This window comes from Tinamus guttatus, unplaced genomic scaffold (assembly GCF_059628265.1).
Source record: "Tinamus guttatus ecotype Peru unplaced genomic scaffold, ASM5962826v1 Tinamus_guttatus_pri_ptg000497l, whole genome shotgun sequence".
In the NCBI taxonomy this organism is placed as follows: domain Eukaryota; kingdom Metazoa; phylum Chordata; class Aves; order Tinamiformes; family Tinamidae; genus Tinamus; species Tinamus guttatus.
In genome coordinates, this window is record NW_028289031.1 from 3870269 (window position 1) to 3891396 (window position 21128).

A 21128-nucleotide genomic window follows, 5' to 3' on the forward strand; every position below is an offset into this window, starting at 1 on the left:
GCTGTGACTTTATGCGGATCCCTCTCTCCAGGGGAATAGCAGCATAGCCCTGCTGGCTCGGAGCAGGAGGAACTTGGAGCCCAGAGGTTTTACTCTCGCAGCAGAGCGAAGACACTACCTCCAACTGACGTCTGCTTTTGATTGCTTGAGCTACACCAAAGCAGGGCACCCCCGTGAAATTTCAGGGGAGCCCTTTACTCTGAGCCCGTGGAGAACCGAGACGTCCCTCCCGGAGCTCGACTCGCGTCTATTTTGATCTCTTTGCGTAAAGGGATTCCCTTGCTCGCCACAAGCGTGCCTCGCCATGACCCCGGCGCCCGGTCCCGCTAGCCGGGAGCGGCTGGGAGCTCCGTGCCCGGCAAGGGTTAAGCGCACGCGGTGCCAGGGCCGGCGCGGCGGGAGACCCGGCTTAAAGTTCAGGAGGGGGTTCGGCCGGCAGCTGAGGAATCCGCGGCTTGTGCCAGCGCCACGGAAACCCTTTCCAAAACAAGGCTCAAAACTATCGCCTTAACTATCTCATTTCAGAGGCTGACTTTGACTCACAGCTCCGCTCCCACTGTCTTTTCCGCAGCATTAAGCACTATGGCCGTGTGATCCGCGGCTCCGGCCGCCGTCTTCTGCGGAAACCCGAGATCGCGCCTGATGCTGCAGAACGGGCGCCGTGACAGACCCAGCTGGGGACCCTTCCCTCAAAATAGCAGCCCCATCATCACCAATTGCATGAATTGCAAAGAGGAAGGGCTGCAGAAACATGGGGAGGCGACCGGCCCCGCTCCGAACCCTCACGGAGAAGCGGCCTCCGAATGAATGAGCCCTCTCTGGAGCCCCTCCTTCTCGAGCACTCGCAAACTGCCCGAGCTCTGCAAGAGGCTGTGCTTGTGTGCGACTTCCACAGCCTCTTCTGTCCTCCAAAAACTAGTCGTGAAGAAAGGCGCACGAGCACATTGTCACCAATGCTGCTGCCTCTTCCCTAGATTCCAAGCAGGTTTAACAAGCCAACATCCCACAGATTTTACATGGAAACGGTAACGAGCGGCTCTTATAATAATAATAAAAATCCTGTGAGGTGCGACTGTGGTTTTCTACCAAAACAAATGTCAACCTTTGATTCTCGCTGTCACTGTTGTCTACTTGCAACCCCAGCAGCTATCATGTGAAACTCCAGCACTAACCATGGCCCAGATCCACGCTTTGCCCAGTGATATGGAAAACAAATGCTACCTGCAGCAGAAACGTGATTACAGCACTCATGCTATCATCATTTGGCAGACGATCTGTCTTTTTTTTTATAAGAGATTTTCATACAGGGAGGAAAAAGCAGACATAGGTCAAGACTGCATGGAAATACCTGGTGCTTTCTCCACAAAGATGACTTTGGAGTCTTGCAGAAAGTTGTGGCCAGTCAGTACCATTTTCTTCCCTCCAATAACAGGAAAGCTGTCAATACTTTGCTTCTCCACCAGGGGCAATTCCTGGGCAGATCTCTGAGCTGGGGTGTTATAAAAAGGAAAAAAAAAAAAAGGAAAAAGAAAAAAAAAAACGATCACAAACACACACACGCAAAAGTAAATACTGCATTAGTAAGTAACTTAATGTTTACCTTCATAAGATAAGCTGAGACTGATACAGAAACAAAGAAAGGTCAGAAGGTCTGCGGGAAATACGGTTGGTTAAGTGCCTTGATAGTAAACAATACTATTATTAAATATAGCACTACAGATCAAAAAAGGATCACAGAAAGAACAAGCTATTTAATTTCAAAAGTCATCTTGATTTATACTACTTCAAAAAGTATCTTGCTTATTTAACCTCTTTAAGGCAATTTCTCAAAAAAAAAAAAAAAAAAAAAGCCTAACCTAGTCTATATGTTTTGCAAGGCAAATATGAGAACAAATAACCACGTCCAAAATATGTTCTAGTCACTCTACTGAGTGCTTCAGCTCTGCTAATAGTCTTTCAGCAGCAGCCACGGGCCTTGCAATCCAGCAGCACTTCACAGCTTAGCCCGCGTATTTCCACCAGCACCTGAGTGCCAGGACGCGTGTGGGTCATGCAAACGGAATCCTCCATCCCCGTGGCACACGTTTTTATCACTCTCAAGTGCCATCCTAAGCTTGCATGCCTATGCTTCAAGGGATGATGTGACATTTTATCCAGATTACATGGTTCCTTCTGGTGTCACATGCACTGAGAGATGCATGAAGTTTTTGGCACCAGCTTATTCCACATTCTGCACTGGAAATAACACACTCATGCCTATTTTTTTCTTCTGTTTTCCGCTCCTTTGAGGAGCTGCCCATCACTCTTTTGCTCATTACACTGTCCTCAAAACTGCAACTCAGTGATGCATATACAAGCAGCTTCTTATTCTGTGGGACCCTGCATTTTGCATGGCTGCACGGGAGACTGGTTCAGGATGTATTTCAGCTTGTGGTCTTCCCTGGCTACATAGGACAAAGAAAATTCTCATCAGACTTTAACAGGAGCAAGATAAAACCTTGACTCCTCATGTTTTTGTTTTATGAATTAGCCTAGAACTTGCCCTGGAATGAGAATTTAGCTTGAAAAAGAAGAATAAAAAAAAAAACCCAAAACATTTATTTCTTACATACGGGGGATTGAAGACACAGCTTTATGCCAGTCCAGCCGTTCCAGGTAAGGAGGCTCTGCTGTTCTTCATTAACAGCGTAGCCTTATCTTAAAGCTACTCCCTTCTCACCACAAGTGTTCTTTTGTTTGTTTAAATGAATGACTGAAGGAGGGAGGCTATAGCTACTGAACTGGCAGCACTGCCCTTCTCTACAACTTTGCCTCTCTTAGGGACTTAGCCTGCTAGTGTGGCAGCAATGCTATCTTAAATCAAAGGGTAGAGCATTGCTTCTGGCCTGAAGTCTTGGAGGACCTCTCAGGATTGCGGTGCAGGCCTGGGAATGGCAGGGGGACAAGGTTATCACCCCCATCTACCCACCACACACAGAGCTGCTCCCGACCCCTCAGCACTGAAGCAGAGCCACACACTCCCTCAAGAAGATTGTAGGGGGAAAGGATGCTGCAAACTGCACAGTGCTTTAGTGGGACAACAGGAAGAAGCCAGTGAGGACTATGCCCAAATATTTAGTGAAAAAGCAGCCGAGCTTTTGCCTGCTAGTCTGAATCCAGCAAAACCTTCAGAAACCTTTCGGTTTGCACCCAGCACACCGAGTTAGCCAGGGGAGTTAAAGCAAAATTCAATTTCCACCATTTATATGAGAAAGTTAAAGTGATGGGAAGTAAATCGCTTTTGTTTTGTGTATGTGGCGAAGTGGGGAGGCTGACTGAGCAATACGGGTGTCTTTGGAGACAGCAGTAGTGTAGCTGATAAAAAGCAGTCTCTATCAAAGAGACTCCAAGGCAGTAACACAGTTTCTGGAGGTTTTCTGAAGCCGCAGGCAGCTTGTGCTCATGTGTTGGCTTTAGTGTGCTCCTAGCTCCTCATCAAAGGGGCTGGGGTTTTGGTTGTAGCTTTCTAATTTATGCTGGGGAGTGAGCCGTGAACAGGACACAAGAGGAGTTTTCCAAAGCTCCTACAGCAGCCACCGAGGTGAAAGGGAAGCACCAAAACCGAAATACCCTCACTTTCAGATCCACCATTAGCTTAATGCAGCTCTGCTTTTAAGCGCTTTCTTCCTTACAAAATTCAATGCACAGAAAGCAAAGAATTTTTTCTTAAAAAAGGGCTTTAAAAAAAAATGAACACATGCATGCTCTTGAGTGATAGAGCAAGGATCACGGAATAAACAGCTAAAGCAAAAGCCATGTTTAGCATGTCTACAGACAAAGATTTTTGTGTGAGGTGGCACAAGCCCAGGCTGTTGCTACTTACAGCACTCGATGGGGTTGGATGCTACTTGCAGAGACAGGGTCCTCCCGTTGGACTGCGGGATGTGCACGCGGAAGACCAGGCGCACGCGCGTATTCTTCCGCCCAATGTCCGTCTCGCCCTTCCGCAGCTCGATGTCGGAGTTCCTCAGCTTTAATATTCCGGCACAGTCAATACTGCCCAAAGAGAAACACAGAGCAATTCAGTTCATTTAAACTCTAGAAAGCCACAACTGTACAGCTTCTTCCCTCTCTCCTTTATGCTTTTTTTTCTGTAAAGTCATTGGAGTTCTTATATGGAACCCAACGGCCAGATTAAATGCTGCAGACCATTGCTTAGCCCGGGACAAATTTCTTTTGAGGCTGTCTGTATTAACACGTACTAAATGCTGCTGAGCATGCAAATTTGGACTGTCACCTTTCAGTTCAGCTCCCAAAGGAAGAAACCCAAAACATCCTCCCTCCCCAAAACCTTCTGTAAGGATGGAGCTCACAGATTTATTAAACCCCCAAGAAACAGCAAGTGAAACTAGGATAGCACAGTGCACCATGTGTTCCCAATCTAGAACATAGGGATACTTATAATTTCACTTGTTTACACTAATTTGGAATAAAATCACCCATGATGTACAGCAAACTCCTTAAAATGTTTGTTAGGAAGCCTAGTTCTCACTGAGGTCAGCTCTGCTATGAATGTATTTGTCTTTGAATGGAATTAAAAGGTTCCCAAATGAGTGTTGAGCTGAAGCTCTGCTTGAAAAACCTAAACTCAGGGTCCTCCCTCCGCCTTGGGGAAAAATACGCTTTTAGTCAGGTAAAACTACTACTGCTGACCACTCTCTCCCACATTTTTTTGTTATTGTTATTTTACTTGTGGATAGACCTAACAAGTTGGAATTTTTGTCAAAGCAAATTTCAAGAGAGGAAGTTACTTTGCAGAGCAACAGATACATAAACATAGGCACTCAAAAACCCACTGCAAAAATACCTCTGCTTTGGCCATGACTACAAAGCATGCATGGCAATTTCTTCTGGTTACAGATCTCTGGCATGCATTTTACTACACTGAATATGCATAGTGTAATTTTATTTTGCACATAGATTAAATAAGCCAGCATGCATGTAGACGCATTCAAATAGCTTAATTCCTGCTCCAGACCTTTGAAGCTCAGTTCTGAAGCAAACTGCAAAGAACTATGGCAGCCTATTTTTGATCTGCGTTCTTTCTAAAGTATGGATTTTGGAGCAACAAAGGCCCCTGCTGATATGATCAAAGAAACTAATGAATGTATTAAAGCTTCTTAACAATGTATATTTGTAAAGGAAGCCATAAGAACTATGAAATAATTGTACCTATGTCAAAATTCTGTAAGAAGATTCATACAACACAGAACAGAGAGTACTACTAGCTACAGCCTCTTTTACAGCAACAGCTGCAAAATAAATAAATTAAAACACTTAACAGCAATGAATTTAGGCTCTATATTAAACTTCAGACAAGATAAAGCGTTTAAATTCAGGCTCACAAAGTCACAGACATTAAGGTCTGAAATCAACAGGAGTACTTGAATGGCTAAAGTTTAAAATGTGCAGACAAGCTTCAGAGCTTTGCTGAATCGACGCCTAAAAACACATTCTGTGAGAGAAGTCCTTGGCTCCAAATTTCAGTTCATTGTTAACACTGCATGAGGTTTCAGACTACTGACGTGGAAGGCTTACATATGCCAAGCATTGTTTGTGGTTCTTGAGAGAACTTTACTACGATCTGGCACACGCGTCATGCAAATATTCAGTTTGGCTTCTGAACTGTGTAGCTACCTTTATTATAAGGAGAAAGGTGAAAGAAACAGTAACAATGTGATGGCCAAAAATATTATTCTAACTGGATAAAGAAAGGGCCAAATAAACAGTCTGTGGGTACAAACTAGTGGAATTTCAGTAGCTCCAATTGAGCTGTGGCAGCTTGCAATGATGAGGCAGCATGGCCAATGATTTTTCAGGCTTGTCATGTCATGTAACTCAATGGAAGGACAGAGGTCCTTGCACCTGCAGCGATTACCCTAGTCCTGGCTGGCCATGCAGTTAACCCTCTTCTAGCTCTTAGAGTTACCTGAGGTACTCCAGGGCACATTGTACATGATGCTGCAAACCAGCTTCTAATAACTGCTGTTGCACAAAGAGACCTGGCTGTCCGATACCATTTTTTACTTTGAAAAGTACAGGAAAAATGTATATGAATGACAGGAGTGATATACTGATCTTAGTGTGGGTTTTCCCATAATCTTTGGTTTAGTGGGCCCAGAATTTCTTGCTTCCTTGCTTGCCTTCAGCCAGTCTACTTACCTATATTTCTATCTACGTGTACATATGCACAAACACATATGCCTATACAAACATGCATATGTACAGGTGCATATATAGGTCTATATGTTTAGTGACACACACACACTTACATGCAATATGCACAAACAAATTTACCCCAAGGCAAACAAATAAGGCTTACAACCATTACTGTTTAAACTCGTGGGATTAAATGATGTGAAGGCTCTCATATATGTTACATTCATGGAAGCAAATTTCTTACTTTCTAAACAATCCTACAGTGAAATTCATTCACAGGTAATTATCATTCATATGTAGTTATCATTCAAAATCCTATGAATTTAGAGAATTTTAAATTTTGATACTTGCTTTTCTGCATAAAACTAAACTTACCGTACTTTAATAACAGCGGTCTATAGGTCACATTAATTTGGCTTAAATAAATGCCATTGCAAAATGCTAGTTTTTATTATATAAAAAATCAGTGGTTTTATTTGTGTCATCAAAGGCTAGATTATTTGGAAAGGTGGCATAAGAGATTTTCTTGAAATCCAAAGAGAAATTTCAACGGGCCCTGTTCTTTGCGCTAGTGCATACAGGAGTAAGAGGTGTCATATTTAGAACCTAAATGCAGGAGCTGAGGTAGGAGATATTTACAGCGTGGTAACTGAGATACTTATTTTAAATGGCAAATAAGCACATTGGCTGAAACTCTAGAATGAAAGCAATCAGTTGTCATAAATACTTGCAAAGTTCATTTTGTTGTTAAGATGATTAGGGGCAGGTTTTTTTTTTCCTAACAAACTTGTGAAAACTTGCTCTTACAGAGAGAATGTCCAAGAGACAAAAGGCAAGAAAAGGAAAGTAGTGTATAAAAGGAAAAAGCAGCATAGAAGAAATGAGGTGGACCAGAGTAAAACCAAGAGGAACCTGCTAAGCAGTCGGACAGCGTCTGAGTCTTACATTGCTCTCATGTTGTTCTCTGGAAGAAGTGGTATTTCCAAGACTTTGGTGTTGGAAAGTATCGTTTCGTGGCTGGTGGTGGAAACGGTCTTCCCTGTGATTCGATGAACCTGGTAGAAAGCATGGGGTCGCAGCAGGCGGTCGTCTGCAGTCCCAATGAACAGCTGTAGCGTGAGCGGCTCACTTTCTAAGTAACCATGTAGCTGGCAAGAGAACAGAAAACGCCCACTGAGCACCATACACATAAACTGCTAGGAATCAATTAAATTTTTATAAGCAGGAGAGCCTAATTCAAGGGGAGAGCTTGTGACAGGTGCTATGTGTTAAGGTCCCCCCTCCCATTTTTCCTGTAACATAATATTGGTACAATAAAAAGGTGCACGCAGAAAATGCCTCATTATTCTCAATGACCTGAGGCACTGCAGGCGGGGTTCACTCTCCAACGCTGCTGCTACATGCCTACAAAACTTTTTGTTTTTTGCCTCAATTCTGCTGCAGTGTTCAGCAGACAGACAGCGAACTCGATGTCCTCTTGTGGTATGGAGGGTGGCAAAGCCAACAGACTGGCCATCGGAAGGGACCACGGTCCATCTCTGGACCTCCAGGGTTGTCCCACCAGCTGTCCCAACAGCAGCTGGGCTGCTGTTTAGGATGCTTCTTTTTAGGCTGGTAAAGAGTGCCTGGAATAGAATGGAGATAGATCATATGTACAAGGCTGGTCGTTCCCTGTGTGTGTCAAATTCTTGTATAATTGCTCTAAAATCTCATTGAAGCTGCTGGGCCTGACTTGAACCACATCCACGTTACAGTGGCCACTCCAATGTCAACAGAGCTATTTCTGCTGCATGCCTAGAGGGGAGCACAAGCAGAGCCTGATCTCACCCAGCACCGTGTCAGTCAGCCGTGCCGAAGGAGCTGCTCTGGGGTTATCCTGCTACAAAGGAGAACATCTGCTCGGGACGCAGCCCGTGCATCCGACCGAATTCAGCGCGCCCCGCTCTTGTGCAGTTAACAGCCCATTTTTCCAAAGAATCAGCTCCCCTAGCGTCACGCACAGCCTGTGATTGAAACGGAGGCCAAGCCAAACTCCACAAAGAATGGGAATACCATCGATTCTCACTGGCAATGGCTGGCCTCAAGCAGGGACAAATTTAGCTCGGCAACTGCCGGTTTGGCTCACCTGGGTGATTTGTCACCTCCTGCCTCGGAGGGTCTCGCAAAGGAGGCCTGGCCGCGCTCCGGGCCAGGAGGGCCGAGCTCAGCAGACCCCGGCGGGCGGCCGGCGAGGAGCACACGCAGCGGGAGGCGGCCTCCCCCTTGGCCACGTCTGCGCCAGCGCCTGCCTGGACCTGGCAGCCGCCAGGCGAGCTGGAGCCGGCGCTGCGAGCGCGCTGCCAAGCGCAGCCTGCTGCTGCATGCAGAACGTGCGCGGGGCCCGCGCCGGCGCCTCACGGCTTCCCCTCGCCGACGGCCCCGGCCCGTCCACAGCAGGGGCACCCGCAGCCTCGACGTGGAGCGTGTGGAGCCAGCGCCGGCTGCGGAGCCTTTGGCAGAACCGGTGCCACCACTTCCTCAGCGTCACTGGTACCTCAGCCAGCTTGATTAAAGCTTTGCACGGACACCCACAAGCACTGGGCTCTCCCAAGCAAGGTAGACCTGTTGTCTCCCACGGCTGCTCAGTTTCTTAACACTGTCGCCTGACACTGGCAAAGGCGCCTTACCAAAACATTCATCTCCACTTCACTCGCTGTCAGGGAAGGGAGGACACGGCGGCTACAGGCGAGCAAAGGAGCCAGGGCGAGGTGGGCTGTCGCTGCAGACGCGCCGTCGCCGAGCACGTCTCCTCGCTTTCGGGAAGGGTTTCCTATTCCGCACTAATGGTTCACGTGGAACTGGCCAGCCTTTCATCAGCTCTGCACTACTGTTGCACCATCGCTAAATCTGATATACCAAAATTATACCATCAGTTGTAATTTGGTGCGTAGCAACATTTTTAATTTATGGTGCTTGCAAGCCCAAACAAATCTAAATAAAGCTGAAAGCGAGTGGCGTAATCGGTGTCAAATACCATGTTTTGCTTACTTTTTCTTTTTTTAAAGCTTAAGACACCGTTCATGGCTTCATAACAACACCAACTTGCTCTCTCCAGGGTGTTTTACCATCTGGCAACTACAACGTTATGAAGCACAATAGATCTCAACTCATTTTAGTCCTTGAACACCAGGAAATTCTGGTGAACGCAAGCACAAAGCCTCTGTACTGCTATCAGACATGCCTATGGTAACAGCAACACAGAACGGCAGCATTTCAGGTTCAGGAGCTGACCGATACATCGGCGAGGCAGAAAACTGCACCCTAACACCTTCCCGTGACTGAGCGCGCACACTGGTGTTTTTCTCACCCCACACGGGCCACTGAGGAAACAGTGATTTGATAAAGGCAGTTTTTACACTTCGAGCTGAAGTGCATCGATGCTGGGAGGACACTGGGAAAGGAAGGGGCTGATTTCCAAGCTACACTATTTTTCCAGACCTGCACTGTTGAGAGGGCAGCCCAGAGCAGAGGGCTGCACTCTATTTTACATCCTGGTGTTGTCAAATCAAAAAGGCATCTGCAGAAGTTTGCAAACCTGACTTTGCTATTTGCTTCTCTGTCATCCCCTGCCACCTCGCTTTTTATTTATTTTTTCCCCGCAAGGTTTGCTCAATGGGCAGTAGGACCGAAGACCGTTCACTCAGTGCCCGTAGGAGAGGCGCGTTATGAAGGTGTCTGAAAGCTCCACGTTTTTCATTAATTCCTCTGAGTCCTCCCCACCTTCCCCAGCACAGAGCTCAGCGACAGCATCAAAGCAACAGGGCGATAGAGAGATCTAAGCTTAAGCGCTCACTCTGAAAAGGGACCAGGGCTGCATCAGGCCTCCTTCAGTCCAGCTAACAGCCCTGGAGCCGCACACAGAAGGGAAAGGCTGATTCCCCCTCGAGTCGAAATGACCAGGAGTGGCAAATTTCTAACTTGCTGCCCGAGTAAGTGTGAGGAGCTGCACTCCCTAGACTCCAGTGGGAGATCTCAACAAAAGGTATCTTCTTCCCGGGGTGGTTTTGGGCAGCTTTTTGAACCCTCGCACCCCTGACACTGGCAGTCCATCTCATCCGTAGCTCCTGCTCTTGTCCCTGTTGCACCCCGGGCACTTTCAGGGCAAAATTCACAGCGCTGCGCACGAAATACTTGGCTCATCTGCAGAGCAGCAGAAAGACCTTGGTACGAGCATTCGCACTGACACGTCAAAAATAGCACTTGCCAGCTGCACTTCCTAGCGCGTGAAGAGTGAGGCCGAGCGCGTCAAGGGCAGCAGTGGCGTCCGAGCACCCAAAAAGAGGATTCCAGCACTGCCGGGGCCCTGTGGAGAGCCCCGTCCTCACGCAGCCCCACGCTGTCCCCTCGTGCACCAGAGCTGGAGCCACTGACACGGAGGACGCGGCCGTGCGCCCCGTCGCAAGTGACGTACGAGCTCGCTGGCGGGGGGAAAAGCAACGCAGTGGGACACCGAAACGGATTCAGTTTCGGCAGGAATTTCCTGGAAGGAAATAAAAATGTAACTACGCATTACGGACGGTCACTTCTGCAGTTTTTTATGGACGGTGCTTTTTATGGACAGTGTAAAATTAAAACAAACACATATTGAATTACAAGGCTCTTTAAAAGACAAAAATAGACCAGCGAATAACTAAAACCTCAACTCAGCAAAAGCAGAATCACATACTCAGATACCCATAAGATTTACTGAATCGGGGCACATGGGGTAAAAAAATTTCAGTCCTGATTAATGCTATTTAGAGCTTTATTTTTAAACCAGAATTTTGCTGTGCCTATATCTTGAAACCTGTCTGTGAGTCTTAGCTCATAACACTTGCTTTTCTTACAGCTTCAATACTGGCAGTCGAGTTAATTACAAATTTCACAGCTCTACATACCTCTGCCTCCGAAATGATGTGTTCAAATACTGGAAAAGAAATAGTAAGATTTCAGGTGCGTTTTTGTTTTGTTCTGTTTGTTGTTGTTGTTGTTGTTTTTTTTGAAAAAAAACTTGTGATCTTTAAACTAAATACATTAGGGTGTTTTTAATAGGTCCTTGTTGGGCTTCACTAAGTCCTGGCCTCTTATTGCGTTAATTAATGGTTACCTGCTTTCCCAGCAGCTTTTTCCTGCCTTCTAGTCCTGCATGAGAACACAAGCAGTATTTAAAATATTAAGTGAACACAGGTATCCAAGAGCTGAGAAGCATGAAAATCATTCAGAAAATCTCATTTCTAGTCTAACCACTACCCAGTCGATTTTGCTGTCCTCGGCACAGGCAAAACCCTCATTCTCGATCCAGCGTAAGTTTATTCTAAATTCTGGAGGAGGAGACTTCTGATCTCAGATATGTATTTCCCTTTGAGTTTTACCCATTGCATCACATTATTTACTTTTATATTATGTCACGTAATCTCGTATGCCAACAGAAGCAATAAAAGAACACTGCAAGGATTAACATTTAAAGGGGCACATACTACGGAGGGCTAATTTTAGATCACGCACCCAATGCTCGATTGCTGTGACGGGCAGCGTTGAGCTTGAGCGCGTTTGTGGCATGTTGCAGATGTCTGGAGAATGGGCTAGATTTTACTTACTCACACTTGGGCACGGAAAAATTGTTCTGAGCTCCCCCAAAATACAGAAGAGTGTTTTACTGTCATCTCGTTGAGCAGGAATGAGGAGTGCAGAGGCAACAAGGGCCACGCTGCAACAGTATGGCCTGTTATGTTGGTAAACAGTAAAGGAAATATTCAACAAGATGGGCATGAAATGGGAAAGGGAGAAAGGGGATTGAATATTTCAACTGCTCAGGAAAAATTTTACACATTTGCACGCATGCATATTTCCCATGCAGGTTCTAGAACATGTATTTGGTAGAAAGATTCGGTTTCCTGGCTTGCGCCTTGGGATGCATGCGTCAGGCACCCTATTTTTATGTTTTTCTCTGTGTAACACAGTCCCCACGCCGAAGCTCTTCTCTTCCTACCTCGGTGCCTGGCGCTGGCGCCAGAGGCGGCTCCCAGCTGCCGCGCTCGCCGCAGAGGGCTTGCCTTTCCCGCGGAGCACGCTCTGCTTGGCAGCCCCGCATCCAAGTGGGAAGAGCCGTATTTTCCCCTGCTGGGAACGCTGGCCCTTGGGACTCAGATCCAAATAAGAATCAGGGGCACCATCTTTTTGAATGGGTTTTCCTTCGCAAATTAAGGTGAGGCTACAACAGCCCCCCGTTTCACCACAGTGTAAAGACACGGGCCACACCTGAGTACATAGCAAGTGCCAGGTAAGACCTCCATGGCCTTTGCATTCTGGAGCGACGTCATCTATACCCGAACCAGACTCAAACGCTATTTGCATCTATATTGTCTGAAGCTGCTAAGATCAAAATCAGACTTAATTGCGCCACTCTTTTATATCCATTTAAGTCTACCAAAAGCAAGGCAGTCTCTGGCAATGAGCCTCAGAGCCAGGCTGATCACAAGCGAGCTCTTTGTCACCTTACATCATTCTTCTGCAGACGCAAGGAAACGGCCGCGCTGGCGGCGCGATTACTTTACCAAACGCAGCTTTCTCTGGAATTCCTAAAACTCTCCGTCACCGCTTTCGCAACTCTCTCTCCCCTCCGACTCATCCTGACTTTCACTAGTGCGTCGCCGCTCACCTCGACGCGCGGCGCCAAGGCAAACACGGGCCCCGCTGGCACGCAGCGGCGCGGGGCGCGACGCTCCGGCATGCCCGGGCGCCGAGGGCTGCTCCCCGGGAGCCAGCGAAACGGGGAAAGCAGCCAGGAGCCAGCGCGGCATCGCCACGCGGGGCTCAGCCGGACCCCCGCGCCACGAGTGGGCAGAGGTGCCCCTGCCTGCACCCAAACCACACACCTGGGGCGTCCCTGGAAAACTGAAGCGATCGGAGCTGCACAACCCCAGAAAACTGAAAGCAGAAAGGAGCCACGATGTTTTTAACGTGACATTGGAAACTAAACCCAAACGTCACTAGTTACCGAGTTTTGCAGAGCGATGGCAAATGGCGCATCCCAGCCCGCAACGCGATTTGGCAGCGATGGCTACTCTGTAGACTGCAAGGAAAAACTTCCACTCGCTTGGAGAGAAGCAGCTGAAAGAACCCACGTGTCTCCTTCCAAGCTCGTTACGCTCTTAGCACCTTAAGAGCATCTGCCGGAGCGCTCAGCAAGGGACCTGCCATAACAGGAGGCCTCCGTGCGGGAGCAGCCTCCCGAGCTACCCTGGGGATGGGTCCCGCTCTGGGGAAAAGGCTTTGGAAACCCCCGCACCTGTTTTTCACAGGACCCTCCGCAGGAAGCGGAGCACTCCTCCAAACGGACTCTGTGAATACACTGAGCAAATGCAGCCGCTGATTTAGCAAATGCAGGGCAGAGCTCCTACCAATATCAAAGCGGGGCAGCACCAGGGACTCAATATCCTTCTTCTAAAATATTCAACAGCTTTTGCTTGAGACTATCCAGCTACTATGTGCCATGTCCTTACTGATGATGTGCAAAAAGCCTGTAGGTAATGTCTGTATCAGCAACACGTGCTTGCATGTGTGTGCCTAGTCTGTCCTTTATGCTTACGGTAAAAAGAATACCTAAAAAAAAAAAAGAAAAATAAGACATGTAAATAAATCCACTTATGTCTCTAAAAAGTAGGAGCAAAATCCATGTTTTCTTCCTCAGCCATATAATTTATGGGATACTACGTGCAGCAGGTACTGCAGAGAGTACACTCAGCAGTGCTTCACACTTCAGTCTGCTCCAAATCAATTTTAGGACTATTCGAGGAATAAACAGAGCTAGAGCATCATTGAGGAAAGAGTAATTAATAAGACTAAATATCCAGTTAGTGGAAGGGGTTGCTGTTTCTTTTTTAAAAGAGCTGGAATGGTGTAAAAACTATAAAAACAGTGAAAACTTCAAAGTAATAGCTGCTTGTCCCTTTAAACCAGGACTTCGGGAGCTGAGCATGGCATAGATTTACTGCAGGCTTTCTGAACCAGTAGGCTTTTTAATTTTTTTTTTTATGATGAATGACAAAATGAAACAACTTGCCATGTTTTAGAAGTGTGCCTAATACATGACCTCAAAACCGTAACACGAGCAAGTGCTCAGTGTCTTGATTTAAAAAAAAAAACACACACAAATGGAAGATCAAGCTGTTTAAGCCACACAGAAAGCAGGTAAACCTTTCAAGCGTTGATTTTCGCAGTGGACGCCAAGCAGGCATAAAAATAGGCCCCTCAACGGGATTTTGAAGGAAGCAAGTGCCAAGGAGGTGCAGGCTGCCGCGCCGGGGGTTTCGCCGTAAAGAGGGGCAAAATGCATCGGGCGCTGAGCGCCACTCGAAGCGAAGGCGCCGCCGCGGGCGTCAGGAGGCCGGGAGCTGCTCCCGAGGAACTGCCCAGGGAGCTCCTGCCCGGCCTCCACCTGCACCAGTCACTTAACCTCCTGCCTCCGCTGGCTCCGGCGCGGTTCGGATCTGCGGCCGCCAGGCTTAGGATCGGAGGCAGAACTTGGCTGTGGGCACCTTGGGGGTTTTTAATTCCTCTCCCTCGCCGCTTTTTTTTTGTGGGGGGCTGGGTGGGAAAAGGAGGTGCTCAAACTTGGGCAGCTCTGATGCACTGTGATCTCTGGCAAGCACGTAAGCCAAAAAAAGAGGAGTGTCCTATTCAAAACAGCAAACCAGGCAGATTTCAGACTTCTTTTTGGTTTCTTTTTCTTTTTTAAAAAATCACCTCCTTAAAAGAGCTGAGGTTACCCTTTGGCCACGATAACCTCTGCTGAATTTTATCTGACACAGCTCACCAAAATATAATTTATGCTTTGCACTGCATAACTGGAATGCTACCTCTTAGCCGCTCCCTTGCTCCAAATAGAAATTCAACAGGAATTCCTTTTTGCCTTCAAGATTTATTTTTCCTCGCTAAAACACATTTGCCTTGGATTTGCTCAAGCTCCGTTTCGAGATCCAAGAGCAGTCAGAGCTGGGCTGCAAATAAAAATAAGATGGCTTCCTCCTGCAAAGGGCTAAGCCTGGGCAGAGCGAGGAGCTGGACGGGGCAAGGAGCGCGTGGAAGGCAGCAGGCGCGTGTTTTATGTGGCACTTTTGAGCGCTGCCACTTGGACTTTACTTGGACAGTGCAGCAAAAGAGCAGCTGTTCACATCGGGATGAATAAAGACCTATATAAAACTTCCAGCTGCAAATACGCTGTGAGGAATTATTAATCTTAATGTTACAGAGATGCTGTGCGCTCAGTCACTGGCTCACAAGGCGTTTAGGTCTCTGTCCAGGGAAAAAAGAGCCTTCGTGGCTGCTGGCTCTAAGCTAAGCCATGAAATCTCCCTGCTTCAGCAGGCACAAAAAGCTGCTCCCTGTTTCTAGGAAGGATTTTCCTCCTCAAAAATAGACATACATAGAAACCAACTGAACATGCACCTCTCCTTAAAAGCATTGGACTTATGAGAATGGTTCCCACCAGAAAAGGCAGCCGCTCCTTGCTAGCTTATCTAAAATAAGGTGTTTTTTTCAAGGCCTGGGCACCTTGCTCGCTCAGACACCCAACGACATTGCTCTTCTTGCACTCAGCAATGGCCAAGCGGAGGCACCTTCGACACGGGCCCGAGGTGACGTCCTTCCTTGGCACCAGGCACCCAGGCCATCTCCGAGGAGGGCACCTAGCTGAGGCATCCATTTGGACAGGAGTCACAGCAGGACGAAGCTAAAGCACAGGAGACTTTCACATTGTGATTAAATAGACCTCGTTTGACAAAAGAAAGCTGGAGTGGGGTGCAGGGCAAAGGCAATCTCAGCTTAAAAATCAGGGCCTCGAGCTGCTGCTCAGGCGTCCAACGGGAAGAGGACACAGATAGGGCATAGCCCGAGTCTGCCCTGATACTGAACGGCACCACACGCCGCTGAAGTCACTGGAATTATGCCAAGGTCAGGCCTCTCTGCAGGTATCTCACTTAGGAAGATAAAACAAAATCAAGCAACACTAAGACTTTGGAGAGAAACGGGAGCCCACTGCAAAATAAGATCCGCCATTACTATTGCTACAGTCTCAAACTAGCCAGTTTGTTGATTTACTTGGCTCTCACTCAAATTCTTTGCTGCATTCTTTTTGTAACAACTTTCACTTTGGACAGCTATACTATGGCCGTGTTAGAGTTAAAAAAAGAATAGAAGAGAAAAAAAAGAAGAAAAAAAGGAAAAGTAGGGCTACTACAACAGAACTTTAATATAAATATTCTTAGGCAGATACCCCAGGCAACCTTATACTTGTAGACATGCCTTTCATCATGCCATTTCTGCATCGCTCATATTAGAGAATCATGTTGGTGCATTAGCACCAGCTGGCCCGAGATGCTCAGCTGTGTTTCAGGTGCCTTTAGCCCAAGCAATAAGGGCTTTAGATCCTGCTCTCTTCTCAAGGGGGACCAGTGTCCTCCCCAGTAACTCCCTCAGCAACTTCTCCAAAGCTGAGGCCCCCCGACCACCTTACTGCAACACTTGGCACTCCCCTTCCTGCAGGGCTGGGCGAAGGCCCAGCAGCTCCCCCAGGGGCTGCACCTTCACGAGGCAGAAATTTGGCGTGGTTTTCCGCACACCAAGGCGAACCAGATCTGCTTCACAAGTGACTGGGCGACACAGCCCTGTGTAGAACAGTTCAGAGGGGCCAGTAAGGCAGTTTTAGACCAGAATTGCTTGCTTTCCGCCTAAATTTTACCCTCTGTGCAAATGACATTTATTTAAACTACTAGTGAAGACAGAAAGCTGAGGCTATGTTTAAAGGCTTTATCTCTGTAAATATTTGGAGAGCTATAAATACAAAGCCATATTCATCATCGGAATATTGGACTTAACGTTCTGTTGCCATGAAAATTACTATAAATACATTTTCAACTTTTAATTTCTTGCTGCGCTCTGATTTGCCAAGAGCTCCCTTTAAAAGACAAAATAATTCTTATGTAAGATGTCGCACTATTTAATTAGCAGTCCGAGCCAGGGGCCGCAGCGCAGGAACGGCAAACCCGCTGCTAGAAGCAGACAAAGCACGTAGAGCACTAGCACGCTATAAAGTCGGACGTCCCAAGTGGGACTTGTTATAATCAGACAGTCCATGAGTCAAGCCCTGACTGCTTTTCGCGTTTGGGGAGCGGGACGGGAGGCTGTCTGAAGGGCTGAAATAAACCTCCTTGCTTCCTCTGTGAGTCACTTGAATACTGATGCCTTCCAAATTTCACAGCACCTCTGTTCATTTTATCTACGTAGAAATGAATTAAAGGGGGGATTGCATTTTAACACATTTTTACAGACATCCGGAACGAGGATGACTTTGTGAGTAAAGGACCAGGGCTCCACGAAGTTCCTATTTTCAGTTGTGCCAGGTTGGCTTTGCTTGATCACATACATGTTACTTGATTAGAGCAGAGAAAATTTCGTAACAAGTTTTTACATATTTCCAGCCTGCTCTGGGTTTAACCAATTTGTGCCTCAGCCTTCTTAGGAAATAAAATGAAAACAACAACAGAGCTATGCTGTACAGAAACCCTTTCTTTGCTACAAAAATTACAGCATGTCCAAAACCTTCCATTCTTATCCTACCAGGTAATTTATAACTGTATTCCTGAAGGAGTAATGCAGATAATGCAACTCCCTAGTTCTTTAGGGTCAGAAAAGTGTTGTCTGCATGTCTGCATTCCTCAAAGCAAGTTCTCCTTCCATTTGCTCTATCCAAAAGTAAGGTAGCAAAGTGTTTTCATCACATACACACACAACATTCATGTAGGCACCCCTATTTGTGATGCGTGTCTTAAAGCACCAAAAGGAAAATGCCTTTGGTCAGGCCACTAAGTACTTCGTCCTATTCTGGTCCTACTCTCCTTCCATAAGTTATCTTTGGTTCACTGGGTTCTACAGTTCCAATTATTTTTGTAGTTTTATCTCAGGGCAGGTTTTCCATGGAAAGCATCTTAATGCAGCAATAAGAATAGGTCAGGTACACATTATAGCGCAGTTTCAGGGTTTTGACCTCCAAAATGTCTGATGAAACTGAAAATTCCAGAGAAATTAGATTCTATATTCCAAATTGTTTGGGAAAAAATGGTGATATCACTAACTGATGTTATCTGTTTTCAAAAATAAAATAAAATAAAATAAAAAGTGACATTTACATCTAATGAAATGATGTAGTCTTTTGGCCTTACAATTTTGAGGGAGTAAAAAAAAAGATTTTTTAAAAAATATGCACAATAGACCAGATTCTCTAACTAAGGAGCATAACGTGGACAGCTCTACCCATCTTGGGCTCCAGTGGTTCAAAGGAACAGAGGCCTGTGATCTCCAGCAGCTAGTAAATAAAATAGGTACTAAAAACTCCTAAACAAACTTTTTAAAGACACATGGACTATTTTCAAATAATTACTCTAAATATTGTCAAGTTGAGTAACACTATTTAGCAACAGCTGTTGCACTAGAGTTTCATCCAAATACTGAAAAGCTAATACCACGGCCCTGTTTAAAGCTACTAAGATGGCCAAATAAAACGTTGCAAATATTAATGCCAGAACTTGCCAGTAAAAGTGTTAGAGTAGATTATCTGCTGCTTTAAATGGATGAGACCTTAGAGCAGCTAGTGTATCAGCTTACACCAGCATATAAGCAGGCAAACTGCTACAGATCTTCGGACACTGGGTTTTGGGCAACCTCCTTTAGACTTAGAAATCTTTTAGACTCTTTTCTGATGCTGTATATGCACTCCCCAAAATACCACATGTGTATGTGCGGGCACGTGTGTGTCTCTGAAAACATCCAGGTCCCAGTAATAACTCCACATCTTTCTAGGTTAAACCACCTTTTGCTAGAAGACACAAACACATATCGAGGAATCATTTAAGCCGTCAGAGACAAGCAATTACCTTCAGATGTATTGCAGTAACGGGTAACTTCAGCAAAGCACCTTTCAGGGGCTCCAGCAGCGCTGTAAAGGAGGATACAGTATCTCACCGAAGCCACCGGGGTGTCCTAGGAGACTGGATGTAATTACACAACTGGAATTTGAGGAGGACACCAATGCTAACACTTGCACCTTCAAAGACAGATATAATGACTGCAGGTGATCAGGACCTGCGTTTTTACATCTCAACCAAGACGGTATCTGTATCAACCTGTGGACTTCCAACATGAGGATCGGCCACGGGTTAAGTCACAGGTAAGAATAGCAAATCCTTCAAAGCCATCCCTCCTTCCCACCCTAGTCAAGTTTTCCTTGGACGTCTAATCTAGGAACTGGATCTCAGCAATGCTCCCTAAACTCCATATTGAAAAGCTCTCCAGTGATTATGAAGGGAAACTAAGGCAACTAGCACAGTTGCACTCACCTGAGGTTAGTCCAAACAACCCTACAGAGTCTCTCAAACCTAGGGTAGCAAGAAAAGTGCATTGTACTTAACCCAAAGAGACACATAAGAAACTTCTGTGAAAATATCCTTGCAGCAGCACAGTCTCCTCTGAACACAGCACTTGCCCCTTCACCCTTGTCATGCATTTTGCGCGGTCACCTGCACCTTTTCAAAGCAGGGGTACCAGACTATTAACTTGAACGTGATATTTTGCCACTCCTCACACTCCCGGAGGGAAAGGTCAAAGGCAGCTTTACCTCAGTTTAACTTGAGGGCTTCGGTTTCTCCACACTGGTTTTTATGGGCCAGCTACGTTTCGCAGACCTCGCTGCAGCAGCAACTGAAGGGGATCATTTGGTCAAGCCTGGAGACGACTGGCAGCCCCACCACGACCTTGCAGGGAGCACTCAGGGCACTCTGCCTCCCTCTCCAACTCCTAAAGGTGGGACCAATAAAACCACCCTCTCACGGACTCAAAGGATAAATTCAGCCATGTACAAAAGTGGCAAAAATCCCACTGCTTTCCCAACAGCTTTCCAAATCTTAATTCTGCAACAGCTTCAGGCAAACTTTGGGTGGTTTGTTTTCTTGTTATGTTAAAATCAGACTGCATGTTAAAAATGTAATAAAAAGGCTATCCCAAACAGTATTCCTGCTAATGTTTACTTTTGTATTAACTGCAAATCTACGTCACATACCTTTCTAGCATAAGAAGGAAGAGACTGTTGGGCTAATAATGAGAACGATACAGTTAAAAGCCACGTTCTTTTTTTTTGCCTTTCTTTTATTCAGGACCAGAGCAGCAGAAGAAAGCTTCTCCTCATCAAACAGCTTTGCTAAAAATACTTGCTGTTATCACCACCAGGCTTGGAGGCCAGCGCTGCGCTCCGAGCAGAGCAACTGCACACCTAGGCACCATGCAGGGGCTTCATTTGCGCTCCCAGAGCCCCAACTCCGCAGCCGCGTTGCGTCCCCGCCGCCTTGTCGCGCTCGCCGCGCGACGCCTGAAACCTGCCTACGTTTCAGCCTCCTGCTCTTGCAGCCAGCAGTGGGGCTATGTCAGTTCACATACTTTAAGGTTTTCCTCACAACCGGGAGGGATTAGAAAAGGAGGCTTTGATGTGCTCAGGACATGTGCTTGAGATTACTTGTGTACCTAGGTTCTAGCACATGTGCCTGCAAGTTGCGGTCTAAATTTGTTTGTCCCTGGCAGCTCGCGTTCGCAGCGCAGGGTGGAGTCTGGGGAATAGTCCCTGACTACGTGCTGTTTTATCCCCAACTATACCCTGTAACCTCCGTCCAGTAGCTGTGTTTCATTTTGTAATACCCCGTTTTTGCAGAATGGGAGCTACAATGCACGTGGCCCACACGACAAAGAGCCAGCCCATGCCAGCTGCACCACTTGAGCACTTTGCAGAGTTCGAGGCACGTTGCTCCTCTTCAAGTCAATGAGAGTTTTGCAGCTAAATCGAATCCCGACTGCTCCGCCAACTTGCTCCA

The 21128-nt window shown here is 46.6% G+C and overlaps 1 protein-coding gene across 2 annotated transcripts in view; it reads right to left on the bottom strand.

Moving 5' to 3' along the window:
- NFATC1 (nuclear factor of activated T cells 1) overlaps nt 1-21128 on the bottom strand; it is a 106852-nt gene that overhangs the window by 58165 nt on the left and 27559 nt on the right. For both annotated transcript variants that reach the window (XM_088533413.1, XM_088533414.1), the window contains exons 4-6: nt 7144-7346; nt 3863-4035; nt 1349-1489 (exon numbers count right to left, since the gene is read on the bottom strand). In XM_088533413.1, coding sequence (XP_088389539.1) covers nt 1349-1489; nt 3863-4035; nt 7144-7346 — 517 coding nt within the window. The remainder of the gene's footprint in view (nt 1-1348; nt 1490-3862; nt 4036-7143; nt 7347-21128) is intronic.